Raw genomic sequence first — 25,269 nt, 5'->3', positions numbered from 1 at the left:
CTGCTTGTCTGTCTGCCTGTTTGTCTGCCTGCCTGCCTGTCTGTCTATTTCGACACTATACAGTCCATTAGTGTGTGCTTTCAGTCGTTACCTCACTCCACTTATTGAGGGGTGTGTGTGTGTGTGTGTGTGTGTGCGCGCGCGCGCGCGCGCTCCGGCTCTTACAGAGTTAACTGGAAGCCGTGTTGAAGGCGGCACTCTGTGGGGGAGTTACTGCGTCTCAAGCCGCTGCTGCAACATCACAGCGCATTCCTGAGCAGAGCTGAGCAAAGCTGCGAACATCTGACTGCCACATCACATCTCATCCCATCTCATCTCATCATCTATCATCATATAACATCTTATATCATCTCATCTCATTAAAAGCCCGGCTACACGGCAGACCGACTGCACCGTCTGCTACACCGTCATCCGCTCCACAGGCGCAGCAGAAAACTATGCATGGTCCAAGCACCACTGGTTAACTACACGTCGGTGAGTACAACGATGCCTGGAACCTGTTTGTTTGGATTTGGTTTAAAAAAAAAAACTTGACAAAATAGAAATATTAACCAACCTATCATATATATATATATATATATATATATATATATATATATATATATATATATATATATATATATAGCCTAATGCATTCAATGTAAGACACGCCTGAAAAAAAAAGCAACAAAAAACAACAACACACCTTTAATCTAAAATCATGATTTTCTTTGTGGTGTTTATCCGAATTGTAGCGTTTACATGCAACCTGTTGATATTTTTAGGCTGGAAGTGTAGTCACTATCCGACCTGAATAGGACGAAGCCAGATAAATATATCTTATTGCTAGCACAGGCGGTCTGTCAATCCTGTCCGTCTGTAGCGCGTTATTTACACATGACACACGACAGGTCCAGTCTGTTTCCTCCACACGCTTGTGTGCTTTATTTTGACATCTTTGTTTCGCCGCATTTTGACCTTTCATATTCTTTCTCGTCACGACGTGTGTGTGTGTGAGAGAGAGAGAGAGAGAGAGAGAAAGAGAGAGAGAGAGTGTGAGGACTATGTTTCATATCGCGTGCCAGGCGCGAGCTCAATAGGCTTCACTAAAATGTAGCCTGAGGTGTGATAAAATGTAGTCTGTGTTAAAGCCTAGTTGACCATTCCTTTATGCGTTTTGTTTTTACACCTTCAAGGCTGTGCTTCACAAATTGGCAATCCGTGTATTGTAATATTCATACATGATGTGTCAGTCTTAATTAGCTCGCGTTTGATAGCCTCTGAGGATTCGTTCAGTTGTTATAATAGCATATTAGCTCAAGTGTTTGGAGTTTTAAAGAGTAACTGAGGAAATGAGTTAGTCCTTATAACGTTTATCAAGAAAATACTGCTTGGTTATTGGTTAATTCCTTATCCTGTAATGTCTTTATGTTCTACGTACTGGTTCACAAAAGACAAGAACTTCACTCATGACTGAATAACCTACCACCTCTTGTTAAATCATTTGAGCAAAGTCTTCTCATGCTATTTATTTTAAGAGAACATTGTGTACAAACACTTTTTCCCTGAATATAGGAATGATCTAAGTCTGAAGGAATGTGTGTGTGTGTGTGTGTGTGTGTGTGTGTGTGTGTGGAGACCTGGACCTTTATAGCAGTCCAGGATGTGGAAAAGTAGAAAGAAAGAAATGAGAGATGACAGGAAGAGCAAGTAGGAGGGGCAAAAAAAAATGTCAGGGAGGCCTAGAAATAACCATAATTATGGCATTTTTTTCTCTTTCTCTTTCTCTTTCTGTCTTTGCCCACTACCTCACCACGCTTCGTGTTCAATCTAATGAAGGAAATGCCACTGTAAACTCACTGCACTCTATTTCATAAGGAGCCGACGGAACGTGGAAGTATTTTAAAGAGTGTTTCAAACAGTTTGGAGTTGTGTAAGGTAAACATTACCAGAAATGTCAAGGGAAAATGCCAATTTTCTTTCTGTGGTTCCACAAATGGCCAGGGATGCAGAGGCAAAGATTTAATCTCACAGAAAGTAACCGCACCCCCAACTAAACACTCCTAAATGTCTTAGCTGAGTAAGACGTTTAAACACAAGTCATCACTGTTTGTTTAACTGTGTTGTATGAAGTAAAATAGCATCTTTTTGGGGGGGTAGCAATGTTTGAGTATGATTCAGAGCGAGACACTTGATTTTTCCCCCTCTTTTGGTACAATGCGTGCCGTTTTATTGAAAGCAGATGTTGGCGCTCAACTTAATTTCCCTCCTTAAGTCATTCCTTCGCTTTGGCGTGCTCTGAAGCATTTCTCCTCCTAGGCTATCCAGCTCTCAATAGAAGGAAAGTTCAGGAAGGACAAAGAAAGTAATGCAAGGTCCCATTAAGAGTACTGAACATTAGAAACTTATCTCATTTGAATTTTCTTGGTTATCTTTCTGTGTTTGTGTGAATGGATATAAAAAGGAGTGCTATTGCGTTTCATTGGCAACATATACAGGTCACTAGAGAAGTCATGGTATCTCTTTTACGTGAAGAGCAGTATTTCAGTGGGGTGGCCACATGCTGAGGTAAATGACCTTTGCACTGCCTGTTTGTTTGTGCCCCACTTTCCCTCTCTTGTGAAGAAAGAATGAAAATCTGGACAATCATTTAAAGCTCTGCATTGCTCCATGGTAGAAAAAAAAGAGACAAGAAGTTCAGTCCAGATGTGGAACCATTTGTTTTCTTCACTTGAAATCTGTAACGGAGGATGACACTTGACCTCCATTTCACATAAACTGAATAGTTTGAATTTTACTACTCAATTTGAGTAACATTTTGAGTAACTGCTCTTTGAGTAATTTGAGTGGTGTTAAGAACTTCTTGTAATGGTGACCCAACATATCCTCACATTTTATAATGACTCACTTTGTATGAAAAGCTGTGGTATAAAGGTTATGGCTAGTTAGTTTATTTCTTAATCACCTCAAAGCCATTTAATGAGGCTGGGAGAGTTGAGGAGGACTGGATCCCACTCAGTACAGTTTTGTCAGGAGTTTCCAAAACAGTTCTGTAAAAGACTGTAAAAGGATCTGCAGTATAATTGAAAAAGAATGGCCAGAGATGACTTTCTCACTACAAGTCTAAGTAAACAAGGGCATTTTACAGAAGTCCTTGAGGAAAACTGGCATTGTCTGGTGTTTGCTTGTGTTTTTATACACCATTGCTGACTTTTAAGACCACACAAGGGGACAGCTTAAAACTGTTTTGTTATCCTCATGCAGTGTTCACCCTTCCTTAACTTAAAGTCTCTACTTACTATGGTGGGAAGATTAGATACTGTCCCTTTCCCATGGAACGGGCCTGAGTTCATTGTATTGTGAGTGAAAACAATATAAATTCAGAGTAGTTATGTTAACAACTGCTTTTGGTAGACTGTAAGTATTGTGCTTATTTTCATTTTTTGGGAAATTATCCTAAGCACCTTTAGACGTCACTGAAAGGAATAGCTATGTTTTTCTTGTTACTATGCTTTGAGCTTAAATTGCAGTTATTATATGCACCTCCCATTTAGGTGCACAGGTATACATTTATTGTATTTACTGTATGTAGCTTATCTGTTGCAATGGACAATTTGTCAGCCTGACACCACCCCATCCATCAGTGGAATGGGACCAGTAGAGGACCACCACCAAGCTGATATTATTTAGGAGGTGTACTATTCTCAGCACAGACATGATGTCAGTGTGTATTGTACTGGTACAAGTGCTCCTGTGGACAGGATAGAGTGAATGAACAAATTCTACATAGAGCTTCAGGCAGTAATTGTATACCTACAAAGTGAGCTGTTCTTATAGATACAACTTAGGTGTTCCATAATAAACTGGCACCTCAGTGTATTAAGCCATTATTACATGGCATTCCTGATATATGATAACGTTTTGCCCTGCTTGATCTGTATTTGTTTATATTATATTTAATTGCATTACTAATCAGAAATATTTTTGTGGTATTCAGTCAATACATTCCATTTTCTCTTGGACTGGATTGTATTGTTGCACACAAGAAGGTATTCAGGGCTTCTCAGTTTATTTCTTTGCATTAATGTTACTATTTATTTAAATGCCTGCCATGTTGTGTAAGCTCAAAAGAGCGACTCATTTCATGCAAATTAGTGTCTACTAGTCAACTGAACAGAAAAATCCCTCCAAAGCTATTTGTATGTGTTCGTCTTCCCTCCATTTTGTTTGATTACATGTCTCTGGTGATGGATTTTGTGTTTGCTATGCAAAGCCAGACTATAGCAGCTCAGAGTAGAACATTTTTGCCAGTACCTGTCTAAGGAGCATGTGGGAGTCATGGCAATTCTCCAGAAAGTTCACTGTGGAAATCATCTATCCTTATTTTCTTATTTTCTTATTTTCATGCATCTAAATGTCACTCAGTTAGGGATGACTAATTGTTGACTGGAAATAAGTTGGCAGTGCTTGCTTTTTACAACATGGCCAGACCTCCTTTTAACCTGGAGCAGTTATTTAGAGGAGCTACTCAATTATCTATTCATCAAATTTCGAAATATTAAAACTTTCTTAAGCAAACATATATAAGATTTGTTATTTAAGTGTGAAAACTAGAGATAGCACTGACCTGATACCCAGTATTGATATCAGGCTGATACCAGGAAAAATGGTAGATTGGAAATCAAAGAAAACATATCGGATATCAGAAATTTTGGAACTGGAAATGCTTACATATTAAGGGACTTAATTGTTTTTTGTTGGGATAGATTTTTATTATATTTATACTTTATTATATTTAAGTGATTTTTGTGCAAGAGAGTTTAATTGTAATGAAAAAAGTACAGGCGCATCTAAAAAAATTTGAATATCATGGAAAAGTTCATTTTTTTCTGTAATTTAATTTAAAAAGTGGAACTTTCATATTTCAAGCCTTTTTTTGTTTTAATCTTTATGATTACGGCTTATAGCTCATGGAAATCAAAAATCCAGTATCTCAAAACATTAGAATAAAGAATTTATAATACAGAAATGTCGACCTTCTGAAAAGTATGTTAATTTATGCACTCAATACTTGGTCGGGACTCCTTTTGCACGAATTACTGCACCAGTGCGGTGTGGCATGGAGGCAATTATCCTGTGGCACTGCTGAGGTGTTCTGGAAGCCTAGGTTGCTTTGATAGCGGCCTTCAGCTCATCTGTAAAGTTGGGTCTGGTGTCTCTCATAGATTGTCTATGGGGTTCAGATCAGGCGAGTTGGCTGGCCAATCAAGCACAGTAATACTATGCTCAGCAAACCAGTTACTAGTAGTTTTGTCCTGCTGGAAAAGGAAATCAGCATCTTCATAAAGCTTTTCAGCAGATGGAAGCATGAAGTGCTCTAAAATCTCCTGGTAGACGCTGCATCGACTCTTGACTTGAGAAAACACAGTGGACCAACCCCAGCAGATGACCTGGCACCCCAAATCATCACTGACTGTGGAAACTTCACACTGGACTTCAAGCAACTTGGATTCTGTGCCTCTCCACTCTTCCTCCTTACTCTGGGACCTTGATTTCCAAATGAAATGCAAAATTTACTTTCATCTTCCCCATGATTGTGGTTGTGTGTACTGAACCAGACTGAGAGATTAAATGCTCAGGAAACCTTTGCAGGTGTTTTGAGTTAATTATCTGATTAGAATCTTCTCAGGTCGACATTTCTGTATTATAAATTATTTATTCTAATATTTTGAGATACTGGATTTTTGTCTGCCATGAACTGTAAGCTGTAATTATCAAGATTAAAACAAACAAACAAAAAAGGCTTGAAATATTTCACTTTATGTGTAATGAATCTAGAATATATTAAAGTTCCATTAAATTTGCATTAAATTACAGGAAAAAATGCTGTAAAACTTTTCCACGATATTCAAATGTTTTGAGATGCACCTGCACAGCTTAGTAGTTTTTAAAGAAAACAGTATCAGATGGATATGGGTATCAGCTGATCAAGGTTTCAGTATCTGTATCGGAAAAACCAAAAGTGCCATCATGCCATCTTTAGTGAAAAACCAATGTTCTGGGTTCAATAGTCAAAACTGTGGCCTGACACCACTAAGTCAAGCATTAAATTGTAGTTCCACAAACTATAACATAATGTTTTCCCCTCTGTACTGTAAGTTAGCAGCAAGTAAATGGTAGATTTTCACCCCAAAATAAAAACTTCTCATTATGTGTGTATTGTCACCCTGAAGAAGTCTGTAACTTGTGCAAACAAGGCTACTTTAATTTTAGTGTTAGCTTAATTGCTACCTAGTTAGCAGTCTAATTCTAAGGTACAGTCTTTGGTGAATCAAATATATGTGGCCTCAGACCTTTCTGTAACCTTTGCAGGCTTGTTTTGGGTAGCTGCTAAATCTACACCCATGGAGATACTTTTTGTTTGGAGACTTGTCCTCTGTGAAACATTCCTGGCACAGTTCTGAGGTAGATGTGTCTCGGCTTCCAGGCTTTTTTTTTTTTTTTTTCTTGATGTGTGTATTTAGGGATCTGCACAGCCTGTGTGAAGAGAGAGGCATGGAGCCAGGGAAGAGAAAAGCTGCTGTTTACTGTACACTCATTGTTCTCCTTCACTGGAAGGATCTTCAGAATCGTGGCTTCAGATCTGGCCTGCTTGTTCACTTTTTTCTCTGAAACTAGATCCTGAGGGGCTGAAGGTCATATCAGGCCAGATACTAGGTGTAAATATAGACGTTGGATTTTGGCTTAGTTATGACCAGGAAGTCCTGGAATGATCTGTTTTAGCAGCAGGAAAGGCTTTAAAGGAAATTCGTGTCTCCAAGCGACTTCTAAAGAATTCTTCCAGGCATGGTGTCCTGAAAAAAGGAAAAAACATAGTTTGAACTAACAGCAGAGGTGTTACAAGAGCTTGTCTTATAGCCAGGCTATTAAGATGTTCCCCTGAAATCAAAATTGGTGTTTCAGAGCTTTTTGTGCCTGTCTCTTAGTGTTATAAACCATTGGTCTCCATCTTTAAGCACAAGTAAAAGGCTCTTGTTAATCTCTATGCTCTTCTCCATATTTAGCTAGCTTGCTAAGCTACTATCTGGTATGTTCAGTTTTGACAGGGGTGTTTGCATACTTATCTTGACCCTTATTGGCAGTCACGAACTTCAAGAAACTCTGGGAGATAAACGGTTAAAAAATAGGCAAAGGACTTGATAACTAGCTATAGAAATGTCAAACAGATCAGCAAATGAGAAACTAGCTAGCTCGCATTAGCAGCTTGAGAGTGGTACTTTGTTAGATAAAGCTGTTCATATGGAATAGTAGTGAAAAGATAAACTATTAGAATGAAATAATGCTGTGACCTCTTTCGCCCAACAATTCTGCTATAGAATTTAAAGTGAATGAGTGGGGCTAAACTGCGGTAAAGTGAATGGGTGGGACTAACCTGCTGTAAAGTGAATGGGTGGGACTAAACTGCGGTAAAGTGAATGGGTGGGACTAACCTGCTGTAAAGTGAATGGGTGGGACTAACCTGCTGTAAAGTGAATGGGTGGGACTAACCTGCTGTAAAATTAATGGGTGGGACTAACCTGCTGTAAAGTGAATGGGCGAGTATAGTTAAATGTGTTAATTTCTATGATGTCAAAGAAACAAGAAATCCAAAACAGTAAAGAAGCAAGACGAAACAAAACACACCGTATCTGCACTTTCCATGACCCTTTAATGATTCTAAGGTTTACTATGAACTGTTAAGGACAACATTTTGTAGCAGTTATTCAAATGATTGCGTGCTATCCCTTCAAAAGCATGGATATCTGCAACTAATAAAAGTCAGTATACATAGTATACTGTAAGTGTGCAGGTCTGCTTCATGATCGTGTGCTTCTGAAATTCTGTCACAGCCTGGTACAAGCTCCCAGGCATGATTTAGGTGTGCACCCTTCCAGCAAGAGTTCAGTAAGAAACATCTTTGCATACAACTTCAGAGGATTAGCTGTATCAGACTGAGACCTTCCCATAAATGTTCTGCCAGTACCTTCCCTGCCTGCTAGCATACCATTCCATTCTTTTGATTCACCATAATATGGCATTTCTTTCACCAACTGGTTTTGTCCTATTTCTAAGTAATTATCATTCTCTCAATGGTCACTAACTACTAGCCACATGATGAGCGTGGAGTATTTTGTTTTGTACACCATGACTGAGTCTAACGCAGCTGCTCTCTTTATAATATATTCTGATCTCCATTTATAGTCTCACAACTCAATTTACATACATTACCTGCTAAAATAAGCTGGGTTGTGGGTCGGTTGCTGCTCAGTGAGGTGCAGCTGATTATAGTGTGCAAGAGGAAGTGTTAATGTCAGGTGGCAGAGAAAAGTGCTTATGATCACCCAGCTTGAAAAAAGAACAGGAAAGGAAAGAGGCTGTAAGATAATTAAAGATGACCGTTTCCATTTTGGGAACTTTTCAGGAAAGTTTGTTGGTAACTCTATGTGGTCCGGGAATTACTCGTCCGTAAACAAGGCTTCTTATAGTGCAATCCAACTTGTGTGTTTAGATGAGGATTTGTAAATCCTGCTTTTTCAACTTTGGGAACATTTTATTCTCATTACTCACAGCCAACACCCAGTCACAAGCTCCCAAGTATTTCAATACTCTGAGATTCATGAGCATTGTAGCATTGCTTTCATTAAGAGCAGAGGAGCGTATTTATAGCATTTACATTAATTTCCTCTTCTTAAATAAGTTGACGCGGGTGAAAAGGAAAGACGCACCAAATATTGTGCAGAGGTCTCGCTCAGATTTCCTAGATTGAAAACAAGTGCAAGAAAACAATCAGCCTATGTTCTGAATAAGGTGGAGGCTTTATGGATCCCAGATGTAAGGGAAGCTCCCATTTCCTTTAGCCACATATTTGGTGACATTTTTAATAGCTTGAATACCAAGGCAAAGAATATTGACAGCATATGTTCTTTTATCTGTTCTATTCTATCTGATTTCTGTTCTTGCAACCTTTTTATTCATGCATATTTATACAAATTGAATTGTACAAGTGTAAACCGTTTTCATTTCTTCAAGGCATGTTAGAGATTGTAGTAAGACAATCGAACTGTTACATTACAGTTTCCCTCAAGAAAGAAAGAAAGCGACTGCACCACAGTTAGTCGAGTTCAGAGAATTTATAACCACTGCAGTGCCTGCTCTTTAAACAATGGCTTTGTTAGGACTGAGGAAATATGAAAAAGTGTTTTGAGAGATAAGCTAACTGAATGTTAGGTTCAGTGTAATAAACAGTGAAAAGCGTATTCTTATAGCACAACAGCACAGCCGTTTTAGGATGCACCAAACTTCAGGATCTTTGTTCAGCTTCTGTTTTACTGCAGGGCCACTTTGATTTCTGCTGTTGCTTATAAGCTCATTGACTATACTCTGATGCTATGGGAAACTCTGCCACTTATTTATATTTTGTCTATCTATCTATCTATCTGTCTATCTATCTATCTATCTATCTATCTACTCAAAGTCTTAAATGTTTGTTGTAGTCTTTTATATAAATATGAGAAAACAATTATAAGTAACCCTACAATAAGAGAAAGTAACTTGATTTCTCACAGCATTGAATGAGCAAACTTATCCAAAGCACCTTACAGATAAAATGAAGAAAAACAACATTACGCAACAGTTGATTACTTGGTTTAAATATTAATTCAGTTTCTAATCTCATGGGCAGTTCATGGACACTGACAAAATCTGAATGGGCTGCTGTTTGCCAGTGGTAAAGTATTAAAGTAACTTATAGTATGATTTCATCCTCACTTTACACTCCACTAGCATCTTGGCTAACAACCACACAGAATAATTTAATAATAAAAATAATAATTATTAATAAAGAAGTTTTGTGTCAGAAGTGTTGAAAAGTTGTTGTACTGAATGTTGTACTGTATGTTCTGCAGAAACCACAGTTTTAGCAGTTTTACTGGGCAAAGGAGGCTCTGCAACTTTTTGCAGTGAAAGCTAGCATTACTTCCTTACTATAAGCAGCAACATTCCCCATTTTTGCAACACCAAATAACTTCCATGTTTTGCACTCTTATAACTGATTACAGTGTGAAATGGTAAGAAAACTGCAATGTTATCAGTTCTAAAGACAAGTGCCTTGACCTTGGGCTTAATGCTGTTTTTAAAAAGTGTCTTTATACAGTAGTGACGGCTACAGCCATTATACAGCCTTATTTTATATTTGTATATCCGACAATACCATTATTTTTCATAAATACGTTAATAATGTGGCACATATCATGACTTAAGTGGAAGTTTTAGAAACTTTTAAATATTTCCTGTCGGAGGCTTTTATGTAAAAGATTTTAAATGGATAAACAATTTCAAAAATTGTTGGAGACAACGCAAGTTACACCTGTATCTTCATGTAATGAACAAGTTATTAGCATTAATCTAGCACTTTACAGAATGCTTTGAGTGCGTTTGATGAGTGTGGTTTTCCTACTGGTCTGTGACATAGCAGTGAAGCCCTAATTCCAGTTTACTCTTTTATCTTCTCAGCCATGTTTAGCTTTTTTTTTTCTTTTTTTTTACTTGAATTCTTTCACTCAACCTTTTCCTCTCACATATCTCCCCAGCTCATGCTTTGCTGAACATGACCCACTGCTGAGTCAGGCTGTAGTCGAGCACACTACACAGTGGAGAGAAGGAAAGAGAGCTGCTTTCGATCACCCCGTCACGTGAGGCTGGCCCCAAAAAATGTCTGCAGAGGTGGAGTCCGGCATGCCTCCAGCCGAGCAGGCACCCGTGAAGACGCCATCCAAGAAAGAGAAGAAGAAGGGTACGTGAACCTGCTCGGGGCTGAGAGGTTACGACAGAGTACATGTTTATGGAATTTGCGAACAGTTTGTTCTTCTAACTGTATCTTTGGAGGTCATGATTTGAAAGCGGGAGTCCCATGTGATTTGGAGATGTGGTTTATTTAAGGTTTTCTAGTTTGTTGTATGGAGCACCTCACTAGGATTGTGCATTATGCATCCCCTTTCTTTTGAAATCTCTTTCCATTTTCAGACGAAGCAGCTGGCGTTTCTTTGTTATGATGTCCGCTGTTATTTTCCCGCGATGCAAGAAACTTCAGGGATGATAGAACTTTTTATTAGTTAGCTAGTATTGCATAATTTCATTTAAATAAATGTTGATGTTGACTTTGCTTACACAGAGGAACACATGAATGGACAGACCTGTAATGTTTAACAGAAACCCCATTCAGCCTGACGAATACAGGACTTCTCTTTTTCTTGTTCTTTTTTTTCCCCTATACGTGGAAAAAACAGAAGCTCGTCAGTTTGACTGGGTGTATGCCCAAATAAACCACAGACGTAGAATAATGCTCCAAGTATTCACAGTATTTTGAGGCAAGTGTGTTCATTACGGATCATTACGTACTTATATTCTGCAAAAATCCTGATCCTGAAATAGCTGTCTGACATGCTTTTAGCCGTGATGCCTTTTATACACAAATTCTTTAACTCCTTAAATTCCCAAGATTTGTTTACGGGTCCAGATTTGCATTCCTGACCCTAGTTACTGCGTACCTTTCTGATTAGCGTCACTGTACTTACTGGATATTTTGAAGTAGTCATTGAATAATATACTATATACTGTTGAATATAGTACACTGTTGAATTGCTGATTTTAATTGGTCAGAGGTTCCCTCCTCCTCCTTGTGTGTGGAGTTTGCAGGTTCTCCACATGCTTCAGGGGTTTCCTCCAGGTACTTCGGTTTCTTCCCCCATCCCAACGACATGCGTTGTAGGCTGATTGACATTTCTAAATTGCCTGTAGTGTATGAATGGTTGTGTGAGTGTGTGTGCGATTGTGCCCTGCGATGGGTTGGCACCCCATCCAGGGTGTCCCCCACCTCATGCCCCGAGTCCCCTGGGACAGTCTCCAGGCTCCACGTGACCCTGTGTAGGATAAGCGGTACAGAAAATGGATGGATGGATTGATTGCTCAGAGGTTTATATCATAGGTTTATATTAATGTGCATGTTCTAATACATTGTTGTTTCGGGAATGGCGGCTTTATATGATGGATGCTCTACATAAACGGATTAAAAAACATGCGCAATCATTGATATGATGGAGGTTTCTGTGAGGAGATGTTTATTTAGCATTTTTGGAAGGAGACTCCAGTGTCAGCACTAAGAGGTACCACTGTAACTTTAGGTTGATCAGCATGAGAAAATCTTGAGCATGGAGAGCTCTGCGGTTTCTCATGAACATGACAAGCTGTATTTTTTTTTTGTCTTATTAACTTCAAGAGAGAAAAAGGAGAGCCTGGTGAGGGAGCAGCTGCTATAATGTAAGTGATTACAGGAATTAACTTGTTACACAGGCGTTCCACAATGAAAAGTGTGATGTGACATTGTTTAGTTCATGAAAAGTGTAACTGTTGCCAAATTGCTGTGGTATAAAAGGAATAAAACACCACGGGCCATTACACTTCACCTCAGCCTGCATCACTCCACCTATAGTTGATTATTTTCCTATAACAGTACACTTCAGTGTTTTATTTTTTTACTTGTAACCGAATAATAAATCAAGAGTTTAAGGGGTTAAATAAGAATAAATGATAGATAACTGAATGCTGCTAATAAAGTAGATCTAATAAATTATGTTGGTGGCTCCCTTAATATTCCACGACCAAATACATCACCATGTTACTGCTGCATTTGTCTGCTTCTTCTAAAGAAAGCCACGGCAGTGTAGAGAACATTAAAAGCCTCTATACCAGATTCTGTGGGCCTCCTTGACCCCAATAGTTCTCTGGATTTATTTTTGTTAAGCTGGACCCAGTGCACAGTGATATTGTTTGTCTTTGCCAGGCTTGCTCATAGAGGAAGAGTGCACCGGTGATGGATTCCATTAGGGCTGTCTCCACAATATCTTCCAGCTGCAAGTGCAAATCCCTCCCCTCCCTGTCTGTTTATGATCGCTTTTCACAGGCAGGAAAACAAGTGAAGTGTTTCTCATGCTGAGGATCTTACAGAGACTTGTGTTACACAATGCATCTGGACGGTTCATGCCATAATGCATTTCCTATTCAAAAAAAAAGTGACGATAGATCATGTAAGCTGATCATGTAAGGTGTCATTTTGTTTTGCAAGCACGCTCTAGTTTTCAGAAGACCAGCAGACAAATCAGCTGTGGTGTGACTGTTCCAGTTTTCACTTTGGCTTAAAAAAAAAACAAAACAAAACAAAACCTACTTAGATCACTTGCTTATATCAGCAGGCTCATTTGTAAATGGCTGGGTTTCTAAGTAGTTGTCAGTTGCTAATGTCAAAGCACCTCATATCAGGACCACAGTGTTTAGTCAGAAAATAAATGCTGTCTTGCTCACAAGGAACTTAACAGGTCAGAGGTTACGTCGTAAACAACGTGTTCAATGAGGTTGTATTTGCAGACAAGTAGCTGTAATGTTTCACCATTTAAAAGCCACACAGCATCTGCAAAGAGAGAGCAATTCAGTTTTTCTTTTATATCAATGACACTGGTTCATTCATTCATCCATTTTTCTTCAGTAAGTGCTTTGTATTGGTCAGGGTTGTGATGGATTTGGACCATGGGGCATTTACACAATTTAGTGTGGCCAGGTCACCTACTGGTATGTTTCTGGGAGGTAGGAGGAAACTGGAGTACCCAGAGGAAACCCATGTAGACATGAGGAGAACATATAAAACTCCAGGGACCCTGTAGCTGTAAGACAGCAACAAGTGACTAGCGACCTTTATAACATGACTTTAAATTTACAGACAAATAAACAATCACAGCTCTCTCTAAAAACAATTGATGATTTATTATGTTTTAGTCTTTTTTTAGGTTTCTAGGTTATTAATATTAAGTTTAATTATTATAGACACACATTGCCAAGCCTTGAAGCCTTCCATCTTATTTCACTGCCCAAAGTCATCAAAGGCAGTTGTGTCTGATCTATTTAAAAGGGGAGGATGTGACTGAAAGAGGCCTGCACATTCATTGGTGTGGGGGTTGTCCTGTGTCCTGGTGATAATAAGGGGGGAACCTCCAGCCTGTTGAGTCCCTGCATGTTTTGAAAGTCAATAGCGTCCCTTGGTTTGTTCACAAACTGTCTGGCTGTACCCATTCTTTCACTCCCTCTCTCCGCCCCTGCCATCTAAACAGGGGCCAACAGTCGAGTGGAGAACCCCAACACAATTAGCTGAGCTCCAAAGAAAGAGAGGGTGCAGAGGGAGAGGAGAAAGAGCTATTAGACCCGGACCAAAACAAACAAGTCAAATAAGATGAAAGAGGAAGATGGCAGAAAAGGAATGCCAGCTAGAGCAAGAGAAAATAACAGATCAAGCACTATCCAGTTCTGTGAAAGAAGATAAACAGAGGCCAGTAATAGACTTGAAGTAGATAAATCATATATTGAGCGCATCTCTCTAGTGATCTCAAGAAAGCTAAATAGTAAAGTCTGGTTGAAGAGGGGGAAAAAACAAGAAAGGGCAAAATGCAATGTCAAAAGAGGACTACAAAGTGAAACAAGCACCAATATTAAACCATGGTGTAGCAGTCATAATGATATTCAGGACTCTGAAGACCCTTTTCAGTGGAAAAGCTCACCTGCACACTATAGATTTTTACTTTCTAAGAACTGCTGTAATCATAAACACTGTCCTGTCCTCATCCAAGGACTCCTAATCATTATGGGATGTAGTCAGATTCTGGGATATAAGTCCAAAAAGTTTTTTTACATTGGGAAAGTTATCAGAGATGGGTTATGCACCAAGTTGATTTTAATTGGATGTGCCATTCCGATTATGTAAATCACATACATCTGGTTCACGCCTCCATGGTTGCTAATTGCTAGATGTTTCTTAAGTAGGTGTCCAAGGTAAGGTTTTTTAGTAGCATCAATACCTCTGACTTTAAACACAAACCCTTACCTTTATGAACAAAAAAAAATAATTAGGGGGATAGAAAATGCGGACTGAAGAAGGAAATAATGTTTGTTTTCTTTGCTGTCAAATATAAATGTACATGATGTAACATAAAAGTAGTATGTTCCTGAGCATACTAATAATACTGAACATCCTTTTCAAACACTCATTACATTTGTCTTTACTCTTCTACAGCTGTATACTGTAATGATTCATAGTCTGAGAGTCACCCAGAAGAGGATGTCTTAAGGTTCCTTAAAGTTATGCATCAGATAGTTTTTCTTTGCTACTGTTGCCTCTGGATTGCTCATTAAGGATCTAAGTCTATATCTGGGTTTCTTTAAAGCAGTGTTGTTGAATTGAATGGAATCGAAACGAGTTGAATTGAAGGACTTATGTGAATGATGGTGGATCTCTAACCGCCGCCGTGCGCTTCCAAACATCAAAAAAAGTGTTATGAATTATAAAGGTGTACTTTTGCGACCCCTTTTTGGTGACGCTTGATTAATGTTGACCACATGAATCAGTTAAATCAAAGTCACTGACATGAGAAGACCTTTAAGTGAACTACAAAGGCTGCCTAATAAGCACCTAACACAATGATGGGCTGTGGGAATTGCAGAAGACCCGTTCTCAGCTTCTGAGCTATCAAACAAACAGACTCAGCCAAGAAACTGTTTCAGTATAAACACTCTACTCTGAACAGTGTGTACTTTCTGCTTTCTTATTCCCTTTGGTCAAGATACATAACTCTACGAATTCAAATACTGTTTATTTTACAAGTTACAGCAGAAGGTTGTTGTTTTGTTTTGCTTTGGAGCCATAATTTCATGCTTTATGTGGTTTCAGGTGTCATGCCTAATAACAGTTCATTCCCAGGTGAAACAAAAGCAGAATCTTTTGATAAACATTGGCTTTTCATTTGAGCTTTCAAGAGTCACGTCTGTTTTCTTAGCTGTATGATTTTTCTTAAGTACTTTATTATGAACAAAATCACACAGTGTGTCATCCTTTAATGAGGCTTTTTATTGAGTATCAGTACACGGATAGGAAGAAAGTACAGGAAAATATACCTAAGTGAAAATATGGGTATTGTCTCAAAATTGCAGTTAAAAGTAGAAGTAGCTCATCAGAATTCTACTGGAGTGATAGTTAGAACGTGTCCACACTAAATTGTGAGTAGTTAAGGTAGCCAGGCCAATATTTATGTATGTATGTATTTATTTATTTATTTATTTATGCAGATCCATTACATTTTGCATGACTCAATTTGTATGAAAAGTCATAAAGGATAAGATTAAGCTTCAAGGTTGATGTGGTATTCAGACTTTAGTGTACTTTAGTATTCGTAAATTCCATGTTGGAAATCATATAGTTGTAGGAAGAGCAAGTGAGACTGGAAGGCATTGGTTGTTGTAGCCATGCTATTCTTGTTCAATATTTTGTTAAATATAGTTACTAAATATTATTCACATGCACAGAATCATGATGGAATTGGTATCTGGGCACAAAAATAAGTCATGATCAGTTTAGTACTAGTTTAGGAAGGTCAATATGAAAATGTAAGGCGTGACTTGTAAATTTGGTTAGATTTAGGTATAAGTACAAATGCCCTACAATGATATGATGTTTAAGGATATTAATGAAGTACATATATGTATGCTCAAGTAATGTTCATCTCTGCTGTAGTTTAAATGCTTATGTCAAAGATAAGATGACCAGATCTCATTTTAACATCCTACACAGAACCAGCATTTTGGTGACAAATTTGACTTCATGTCTATTCTAGGTGTACCATCAAAACTCATTCCAGTCTTTAGTCTTTGCTTTATTTAATAGGATTTATACATATCTCTGTCTCAGCTTTAGCTACTCCGGAGAAAACAGATGAGTTCCTGCTGGCCAGGTTCAAAGGTGATGGTGTTCGGTACAAGGCCAAGCTAATTGGAGTGGACGATGTGCCTGAGGCCAGAGGGGACAAAATGAGCCAAGACTCCATGATGAAACTGAAGGTAGGTTATATAGTAAGGATTAAAGAAATAGTAAAGATTTTTCCTAAAGTCATATTTTTTTTTTCATGTTGCTTGAAATAAGCAACATTATCTGCCAATAGAATAAGTCCATTTCAAGCATGAAATTAGTAAAAATATTTAGAAATGGGCTTAAGAATACTAGTTGAATTTGTCTATATTAAAGATATTTTTACTTGCTAAGATTTTTCTTTTGCAGTGAGGTAGATGAGTGGGATTTGCATTGTCATATTCTCAGCATATTTGACAGTAGCTAGACAACCAATATTTTTTTGCTAAATAGATTAGGTAATGTAATGTAATCTAATGAACAAGGAGGGTTTGTGGCAATTTTTCATTTTTATTTTTTTGTCTATCATGTCATCCGTAACAATTTGCATTTCAGATCAGGATGTGTTCAAGCCACTGAATATTAATATTTTTAATGACATAATGAAGAAATATTACATTTTGGTGCATTTTTAAATTCAATGATATGAAAAAGTATTTGCACTTTCTAAGCTAGTGGCTGTTTTTCAGGGCAAGGCAGCAGCTTCTCGCTCTCAGGGCAAACACAAGCAGAGAGTTTGGGTGAACATCTCTCTCTCAGGAATCACTATAACAGAAGAGAAGACAGGGGTGAGTCTTCTTTGCCATTCGCTGCCATATCTGTTTGCCTTCACAATTAAAAAATAAATGTTTATTGCTTTTCTGTGCTAATTATATTATATATCTCATCTCTGCAGGCAGTACTGATGGAACATGCAGTGAACAAGATATCTTTCATTGCTCGTGATGTTACAGACAATCGAGCGTTCGGCTATGTGTGTGGTGCAGAGGGCCAGCACCAGTTCTTCGCTATTAAAACTGCTCAGCAGGTGTGATGGGGTTCCTAATGGGCATGTTTTCTTGCTCTTTTTTTTAACATAAAAGCAGCAGCGTGGAAACAGACTAACAGTCATTTTTTTACTTTCAGGCAGAGCCTCTTGTTATTGACCTGAAGGATCTCTTTCAGCTCATCTTTAATATGCGGAAAAAAGAAGCAGAAGGTTCAAAGAAGGTACAGGGTGTATTTGTATTGGATTAATGCGTGGTCATGTCCAGAAAACTGCAGTTATGACATGCTAATTACAACTTTCACGTCAGGAAGTAACTATTTTTACAGTGTCATAATAGCTGTTATGAGAATTGTGTATATAGTAACAAAAGCTGTCAGTCCAGACATCCACGACTTTGCACCTCAAAAGTGTAGAGTTGATGTTTCTCAACACATGATTCTAATGCTAATCGCTTGAGTAGTACATACTGTAGTTGATTGTCTTTGGAACTCATTCCACAATTCATTCAAATTTTATAAGATTTCGTCTTATAAGTTTGGTCCTGCTTTTTATTATAGCATCCACCCAAAATGTAGTCCAGCCTGGGTGTGCTTACTCTTCTAGAGTTTACAGACATTTTATTTTATTTCCACTTTTTTTGAATAAGGAATTATCAGCTTTTAAGTTGTATCATCACTAATTAACCTCTAATAACAGTTAGGCATGTGCTGTATTTGCCATGTTTATTGTAGCTCTTATGTTATGCTATCTTTGGTGTATTACTTATCTGATTTTATTTCATCTCCAGGAAGAAGCCAACAAAGTGGTAGAGGTAAGCATTGACCAGTACAGATACAGTAAATGAGTAGAGTACTACTTATAAGAACATTCAATATATTTTTTAAAAATCTTGAAGTAAACATTCTTTTTCACCACAGAATGGAAGTGACGCCTCACTCGGCAATCAAAAAGTAAGTATTCATTATGTTAGGATTTTGTGTTTTAGGGTTAGAACCCATGGTGATGCAGTATTCACTATCACAACAGCAACTTACAGTCTGATAATCATGAACCTGAATTCTTCCACGATTGCTGTCTCAAACAAAAACTACCATAAACTCAAGCCTAAAGCACTAAAGGTTACCCTGCACCTAGGGGTGCAAACTAGGCTAATTAAAACAGAAAACAGGACACAAACCAACAATAACCTTTTAGACTCTTGTCATCTCCTTTGGACTGTATGAAAAATAAAATACCTCATTCATTTTTCGTGAATTACTGACAGTTTAAGCACATTCCAGTTTTTCTTAGTTTTGTGGCTGTATGAACTTTGTATGACTTGTAGTCATTGGCCCCCATTTAATTACTTGATCATAAAACCTCCTGTTTTCTGCTGTTTTTTCCCCCACTATCCCATTCCCTCTAGGGTGTGGAACAGCTGGACCTGTTTGGAGACATGTCAACTCCACCAGACATGAACTCTCCTTCGGTACGACAGAATCAAAACAGCACCATCCAGTAAAACACTCTAGTTAGAGTTAAAAAATATTTGCAACATTAGACTTATGAGTAAATAATCCAGTGATGTATCTAACTTGGTAATCTTATGTGAGTTCTGTGAAATTTATTGAGATCAAAATCAAAAATTGAGTAGGATCCTTGTTTCTCCATTATATATCCACTTGCTCTTTAGTAGAACCATTGTATGTCAAATGAATTAGACATGTCTGGTTCAAGCTCACTTCTCCAGCTGTGTTTTTGGACCTTGTTGTCAAGACTCTGGTCCGCTCACAAAGTGTCAGATTGGCCTCAGTTTTAAGGAAATGAGGTTTTTGGGAGTAGTGGAGTTTGACTGAAGCCAAGAATAATAACTGACGCTGTAACTTACACAAGACTCGGTTGTTGGAGGTTCTAGCACATGAAACAGATTTTTTTTCTCTTTGACTATAAGAACAATAAGCAAAAGTGTTGATTAGTCAGAACCTGGGATATTCACAGGGTTTATAGAAAGAGCTTATGGCTGTAGCTGTAGAACTGAATGAGTCCATTGATCTGGAAAGCAGTAAGGTGGAAAATGTTTAGTAAAATATTAACCACCAATGACATGGTATGTGCATGGTTTTTATGCTTAGTCCTAATGAAGTGTCTGTTTTTTCTACTAAATTGCAATAACCGTGAGAGTTAAAGTTCAGGTAATTATCTAATAAAATAGATGTCTGTGAAGTCAGTTCAGCCATTACAGTGTTTTAGGAAAATTCTCTTCCAGTCATGATTGTGCATGAGAATTACTGAGGTAATTTAATTGGTCAATCATCATAGCATGCGAGTGTCAGTGGTTTCATATCATAAAGTGAACACGTTTGTCATTTTCACACCTGGTTGCATGGTTGTTGTTTTTTGTGGGGGGGGGGGTTGCATTCCTTGCTTAATAGTATTCTATTCCTTACTGATGAGACATCTTCTCTTAGGAATCTGAGGACATCCTCTTGCTGGATCTGTCCACTGAGATAGACAGCAACCAGAATTGTGTGAAAGGCAACCCATTTACCAACTCATCCTCTACCCTCAGAGCCCAGTCCAACCTCTCGCCTGAGAACCCCTTCTCCTCTCAGCTCAACTTCTTCCCCACCCCTAGCCACGATCCCTTCCGGGATGACCCCTTCTCCAAAAGCAACAACCAAACAGCCAATCATAACTCCAACTCCCACCAATTTTTCAATGGTGACCCCAAGAACGGTGACTCAGACTACTTGGGCCAGCAATTTGACCAGCTCTCCAACAGGACACTGGTCCAGGCATTCAGTAATGGCCAGTGGCCACTAGATGTCAGGCCAGTAGAGACAACTGCCTGGACTCAAAATAACATACCAGAGAGGGAACAGAACGGCCATAGCGGAAAAGTGACACCAGATCCATTTCTGGAAACTGCTCAGAATGGAGTGAATCATGAGAACGGAAGCAAGCCTGAAGCTGCTGTCAACCAAGCCAAGGATTCTATTATCATAAGCCCTCCACCTCTTAACACAAAAGCTGGCCGAGGAAGGAGGAGTGTGAAGGTGAGGACTGAAGCATGTTCATCTTGACATCTTTACATGAGATTTCATTTCATTTTGTTGTTTAAATACAGTTACAGTAACATAACATGGTTTAAAAAATGCTACATTTACACAGGGGTATGGCTAGGCGGCAGAATCAGACAGGTGGTCCATCCTATCCCAAACAAAAAAAGGTTCCAAAACCAATTTAACTTAAACCACACTGTCACCTTCAGTATAAGCACCTATAAGCTCATAGTTTATCCATTCAGTAATTATTATTTATTTACATGCTGTTGAATATATGTGAGAAGTTTTACACCAAAATACAGATTAAAGAATTTGTATATGATAATAATAATAATAATAATAATAATAATAATAATAATAATAATAAGTATTATTATTGTTGTTGTTATTGTTATTTTTAAATAATGATGACGATGATGATGATTATTGTTATTATTATTATTATTATTATTATTATTATTATTATTATTATTATGTTGAAAACCTTTAGATTTTTCTGTGTCAGAATAATCAGATAGAGCATTATAGTTCCAAGGTCTCAACATGGTTCTCTTACATGCTGATCTAATGATATGATCTGATCTTTTAATGCTTCAGTGAATGAGAGAACATTAGGTAAGAACTGACCATGTGCTGCACTTAAATTCTTTTATGTGCCTTTGTGATATTATTGACTTGTCACCTTTTCAGGATTTGATACACTATACCCCATTTCAGACACAATGGTTTTACCAGGTTTTGTATGCATTCCTCAGTCCCCAACAAATGAAAACGTTGCTGCAGATCCGTTCACTTCACCCACCCAGTCAGAATCTCCATCTCCTCCTCAACCGGACTCTACCCCAGTGAGCTCTGTTGACTTTTTCAGCAAGAGTACCACCAGCACCTCAGACCCCCTCACAGACCTTGGTAAAATCCTCAAAACTTTACAATTTGACCTTTATATGACTCATTTGACCTTTCTAATGATTTTTCAGAAATGGCATTAAAAATGTCACAATCTGGCATTTCAGATGCAATGGAGAATTTATATCTAGTACCAGCTTCTGTTTAAATAGAATGTGTCATGTCGGCTTAATAATGCTGTGTCTCTTTTTAAGGAGGGCTATCTCTTGGACACTCATCTTCCTCCTCTAATCCTGGTACAGCCACATGGAATGAGTCACTCTCTTCGGTGTTCCCTAGAACTACCAATGTCGCCAACGCTTTCACACAGCCTCCAGCCTATTCCACCACTCCAGTACAGAATTGGGGAGGTAGCCATGGAGTTTTTGGGAATACATCCACCCAACAGCTTCCTTCCTGGGGACAGAACAACACTTCTGCCTCTAATGGATCCTGGACTCAGCATGCAACTTTGGGGAATCCCTTCCAGTCCAACATCTTTCCTCCAACTTCAAACCTATTGTCAGGGGGACCGCAAAACTCCAGCCCTCCTCCACTGATCCCACCACGGGCAGGACCCGTCAAAGAACCCCCTAAGGTGGACACTGATGCCTTTGTGGACCTGGATCCTTTGGGGGAAAAAGAGAAGAGGGACATCAAAGAAATGTTTAAGGATTTCCAAATGGCTAAGCCACCTCATGTCCTGGCTAAGAATGGTGAGACGGCAGATTTGGCTGGTGTTCTGTCTTCAGTTTGCCTTGAATTGCGGTGTGAATTTGCATCACTGAGGGCAAGTTGTTTTAATAGTTGTTCTCTTTTTACAGAACCGCTAAAAGTTGGTGGCCAGAACCTGTTTGATTGTCCTCTTGGATCAAGTGTTTTTGGAGCACCAGCAACTATTCCGGTAAGTATTTTTTTCCCTCCTGTAATGTTATACAATATAGTTTTATTATGGTAGAGCAATTCATGCCAGGTTTTAGATTCATTTTTATTTAACTTTTCATTTTGCATGCACACTGCAACAAAGATTCAAGACCTGTTTTACTTTGTTACATGACTATTGTACTGTATTGTTAGGCTAATATAATACTAGCTATCTGAACTAGAACTAGAATTACCGATTATGTGTGTTTGAGTACGTATTTATTTATTATCCAGTGTACGCAATGTAATGCATTCACTCACTAGATTTACACTGTTCAATACCTCCATTTCACTTTGTATGAGCTGCTGCATTTTAGAGACACATTAGCAGTGGATTTTTCATAATCAAGAATACCTTTGTTGACACTTCTGCTGTTTTTAAGACCAATCAAGAATTACAGTAAAATGCAATACTTTTTCTACATGGCAAGCTGCTATAGTACACATTTTAAAGGAATTATTTAGTTTCATGGCTGTTCCACAACACTAAATGGTACTTTAAATTGATAAAAAGTATTACTTAACCGTTGACAAATTTCTGTGGTGTAATCAGAATAAAACACGCATCACACCACCTTGTTGCTGATTATTTTCCTATAAATGTATGCCCCTTTATGTTTTACTCCTTATGTAACTGTTGTGTAGTGGCTGAAATGTGTTGACATTTTTACAGAGTGCTCCTGCTATCAAGGCTGTGGGATCAGATCCCTTTAGAGACCCATATGGAAACCCCTTTGCATGATGACCCTTTATGTTCATGGATCCATAAAGTAAGTCAAGCAAAATTGAACCTTAAATGGATACTTTAAGTATCCATATAAAAGTATGCAGCTAGTTACAATGGTTTCATTTGCATAATGTTGTCTGTTCCTTACTTGCTTTATCACTGAACATGGCTTGTACAGTTCTACTCTACCCAGGATATTAGTTTCACTGCTAATCTTATGGTCATGTATTTCACAGCAGCTCCTATTGAGGCACAAGGTTTTCCTGTGAAGTGCTGCTTTTTCCGATGTATACGGTCAAAACAAGATGCCACCCAAAAGCTCCATGAAGACCTCCTACTTCAGAAACACAATATGAGATGTCCTTTCATGTAGTACCCAAGGCCAAGATGGCATAGTGCAAATGTACACTGATGTTGCTTCATATTATATGGCACTATTCTAGTGGTTAATGCAGCCACTGGCAAGAAAGCACAAACTGAACCAGAGGAGAATGCTGAGTGTTCACTGCGCAGGTAAAAGTAATGGAAGTCACATGGAGTAGGTCAGTTTTGTGTTCTTCATCGCAGTATTATTGCTTGTGTGTTTATTTTATTTACTTGGCAGATGCTTGTTAATTTGCAGATGATTTATCAGACAATAGCCTTTTATGCCAGACTATTTAGTGATATACGAGTGCTATTTTCTTAAGCTTTTTCCTTTTCATTAATCCACACTGAAGTTTATGGCCAAATGGATATCGCGTATTTCTGTATACCAGCTGTATTAAAGTATGTCATTTGTTACTTTTAATGATGGACAGAATACAGTCACTCCTATGGAGATGTTAGAAAAATTGGCAGGCTACAGCTGGCAATCTGCTTCATATTGCTCTAGTACTGATCCGATAATGTCTCGGGCTGAGTATTTTACTCCACTCTGTATTGTACTATTGAAATATTATCAAGCTTAAAGTTCAGTTTTAAATAATGTGTTTAACTGTCATATATGGATACTGATCATCCCAAACCGTTCATGTACTTGACTTATATGTATGTATGTATGTATTTTAAAGATGATTGCCAGACACTCAGTTTTCTCGCTGTGTTACACTGAGTGACATATCACAGAAAACAAGTAAGCAAGGGGTGTGCTGTGCACTGTGAGATGTAAGGTCTGAGACTTTGACTATCAGTGTGCCTTCACCTCAGTGACTTTAAGGCTCAGAAGGAAGACTGAAAGACGATCTGCCTGTACTGTACTGGAAGTCTTGTCATAATGACTTATGAGTTATGTGTGTATGGAACTGTGTATATTGTGTGTGTGTGTGTATAAATATATAAATATATATACTCTATTGTGCACTATGGCATTTATCTTATAACTGTAGTTGTTGCAATAAACTGGAATTACAGTTAATAGAATGGGATCAAAAAGTGTCCTATTTATCTGTAACAATTTGCATTTCATCTTTTATTGGAGTATGTGTTAAAATAAAGCGATTTCTGGCTCTTTAATAATGTTCTGCGTGTCAGTTGTGTGTGTGTGTATATATATATATACACATACATACATTATACACACACACCAATCAGCCATAACCTTAAAACCACTGACAGATGACCTGAATAAAATTGATTATCTCAATTCAGTGGCACCTGTCAAGGGGTGGGATATATTAGATATATTAGGCAGCAAGTAAACGGTTAGTTTTTGAAGCTGATGTGTTGGAAGCAGAGGGAAAATGGGCAAATGTAAGGATTTGAGCGAATTTGACAAGGGCCAAATTGTGATGGCTAGATGACTGGGTCAGAGCATGTCCAAAACAGCAGGTCTTGTGGGGTTTTCCCGATATGCAGTGTTTAGTACCTACCAAAAGTTGATTCAAGGGAGCAAAACTGCTTATAACCAGTGACAGGGTCATGGGCA

General features: G+C 38.3%; 1 protein-coding gene across 2 annotated transcripts; it reads left to right on the top strand.

Moving 5' to 3' along the window:
• The first annotated feature begins 213 nt into the window (after positions 1 to 213).
• On the top strand, positions 214 to 24,860 carry si:ch211-204c21.1 (disabled homolog 2). 2 transcript variants are annotated; one of them, XM_053654138.1, is made up of 15 exons: positions 214 to 474; positions 10,608 to 10,810; positions 16,799 to 16,947; positions 17,485 to 17,583; positions 17,691 to 17,822; positions 17,921 to 18,004; positions 18,571 to 18,594; positions 18,701 to 18,733; positions 19,189 to 19,251; positions 20,231 to 20,818; positions 21,583 to 21,736; positions 21,928 to 22,428; positions 22,537 to 22,616; positions 23,310 to 23,406; positions 23,603 to 24,860. In XM_053654138.1, exons 2-14 carry the CDS (start codon positions 10,729 to 10,731, stop codon positions 23,376 to 23,378), a joined length of 2,058 nt encoding a protein of 685 aa, XP_053510113.1. In that variant the 5' UTR covers positions 214 to 474; positions 10,608 to 10,728; the 3' UTR covers positions 23,379 to 23,406; positions 23,603 to 24,860. The 2 variants fall into 2 exon arrangements, with proteins under 2 accessions (XP_053510113.1, XP_053510112.1); XM_053654137.1 differs by having other exon boundaries at positions 215 to 474; positions 23,600 to 24,860.
• The last annotated feature ends 409 nt before the right edge of the window (positions 24,861 to 25,269 follow it).

The sequence above is a fragment of the Ictalurus furcatus genome, chromosome 22, assembly GCF_023375685.1.
Source record: "Ictalurus furcatus strain D&B chromosome 22, Billie_1.0, whole genome shotgun sequence".
Lineage (NCBI taxonomy): Eukaryota > Metazoa > Chordata > Actinopteri > Siluriformes > Ictaluridae > Ictalurus > Ictalurus furcatus.
The sequence above is the reverse complement of the archived record's forward strand: the minus strand, read 5'-3'. Positions and strand labels throughout refer to the sequence as shown.

Excerpts from the sequence above, each read along its gene's own strand:
- si:ch211-204c21.1 (XM_053654138.1), top strand. The coding sequence starts at position 10,729 with ATGTCTGCAGAGGTGGAGTCCGGCATGCCTCCAGCCGAGCAGGCACCC. Across the intron at positions 18,734-19,188 it reads CCTCACTCGGCAATCAAAAA|GGTGTGGAACAGCTGGACCT; the intron begins GTAAGTATTCAT and ends CATTCCCTCTAG. Across the intron at positions 21,737-21,927 it reads AGACCCCCTCACAGACCTTG|GAGGGCTATCTCTTGGACAC; the intron begins GTAAAATCCTCA and ends TCTCTTTTTAAG.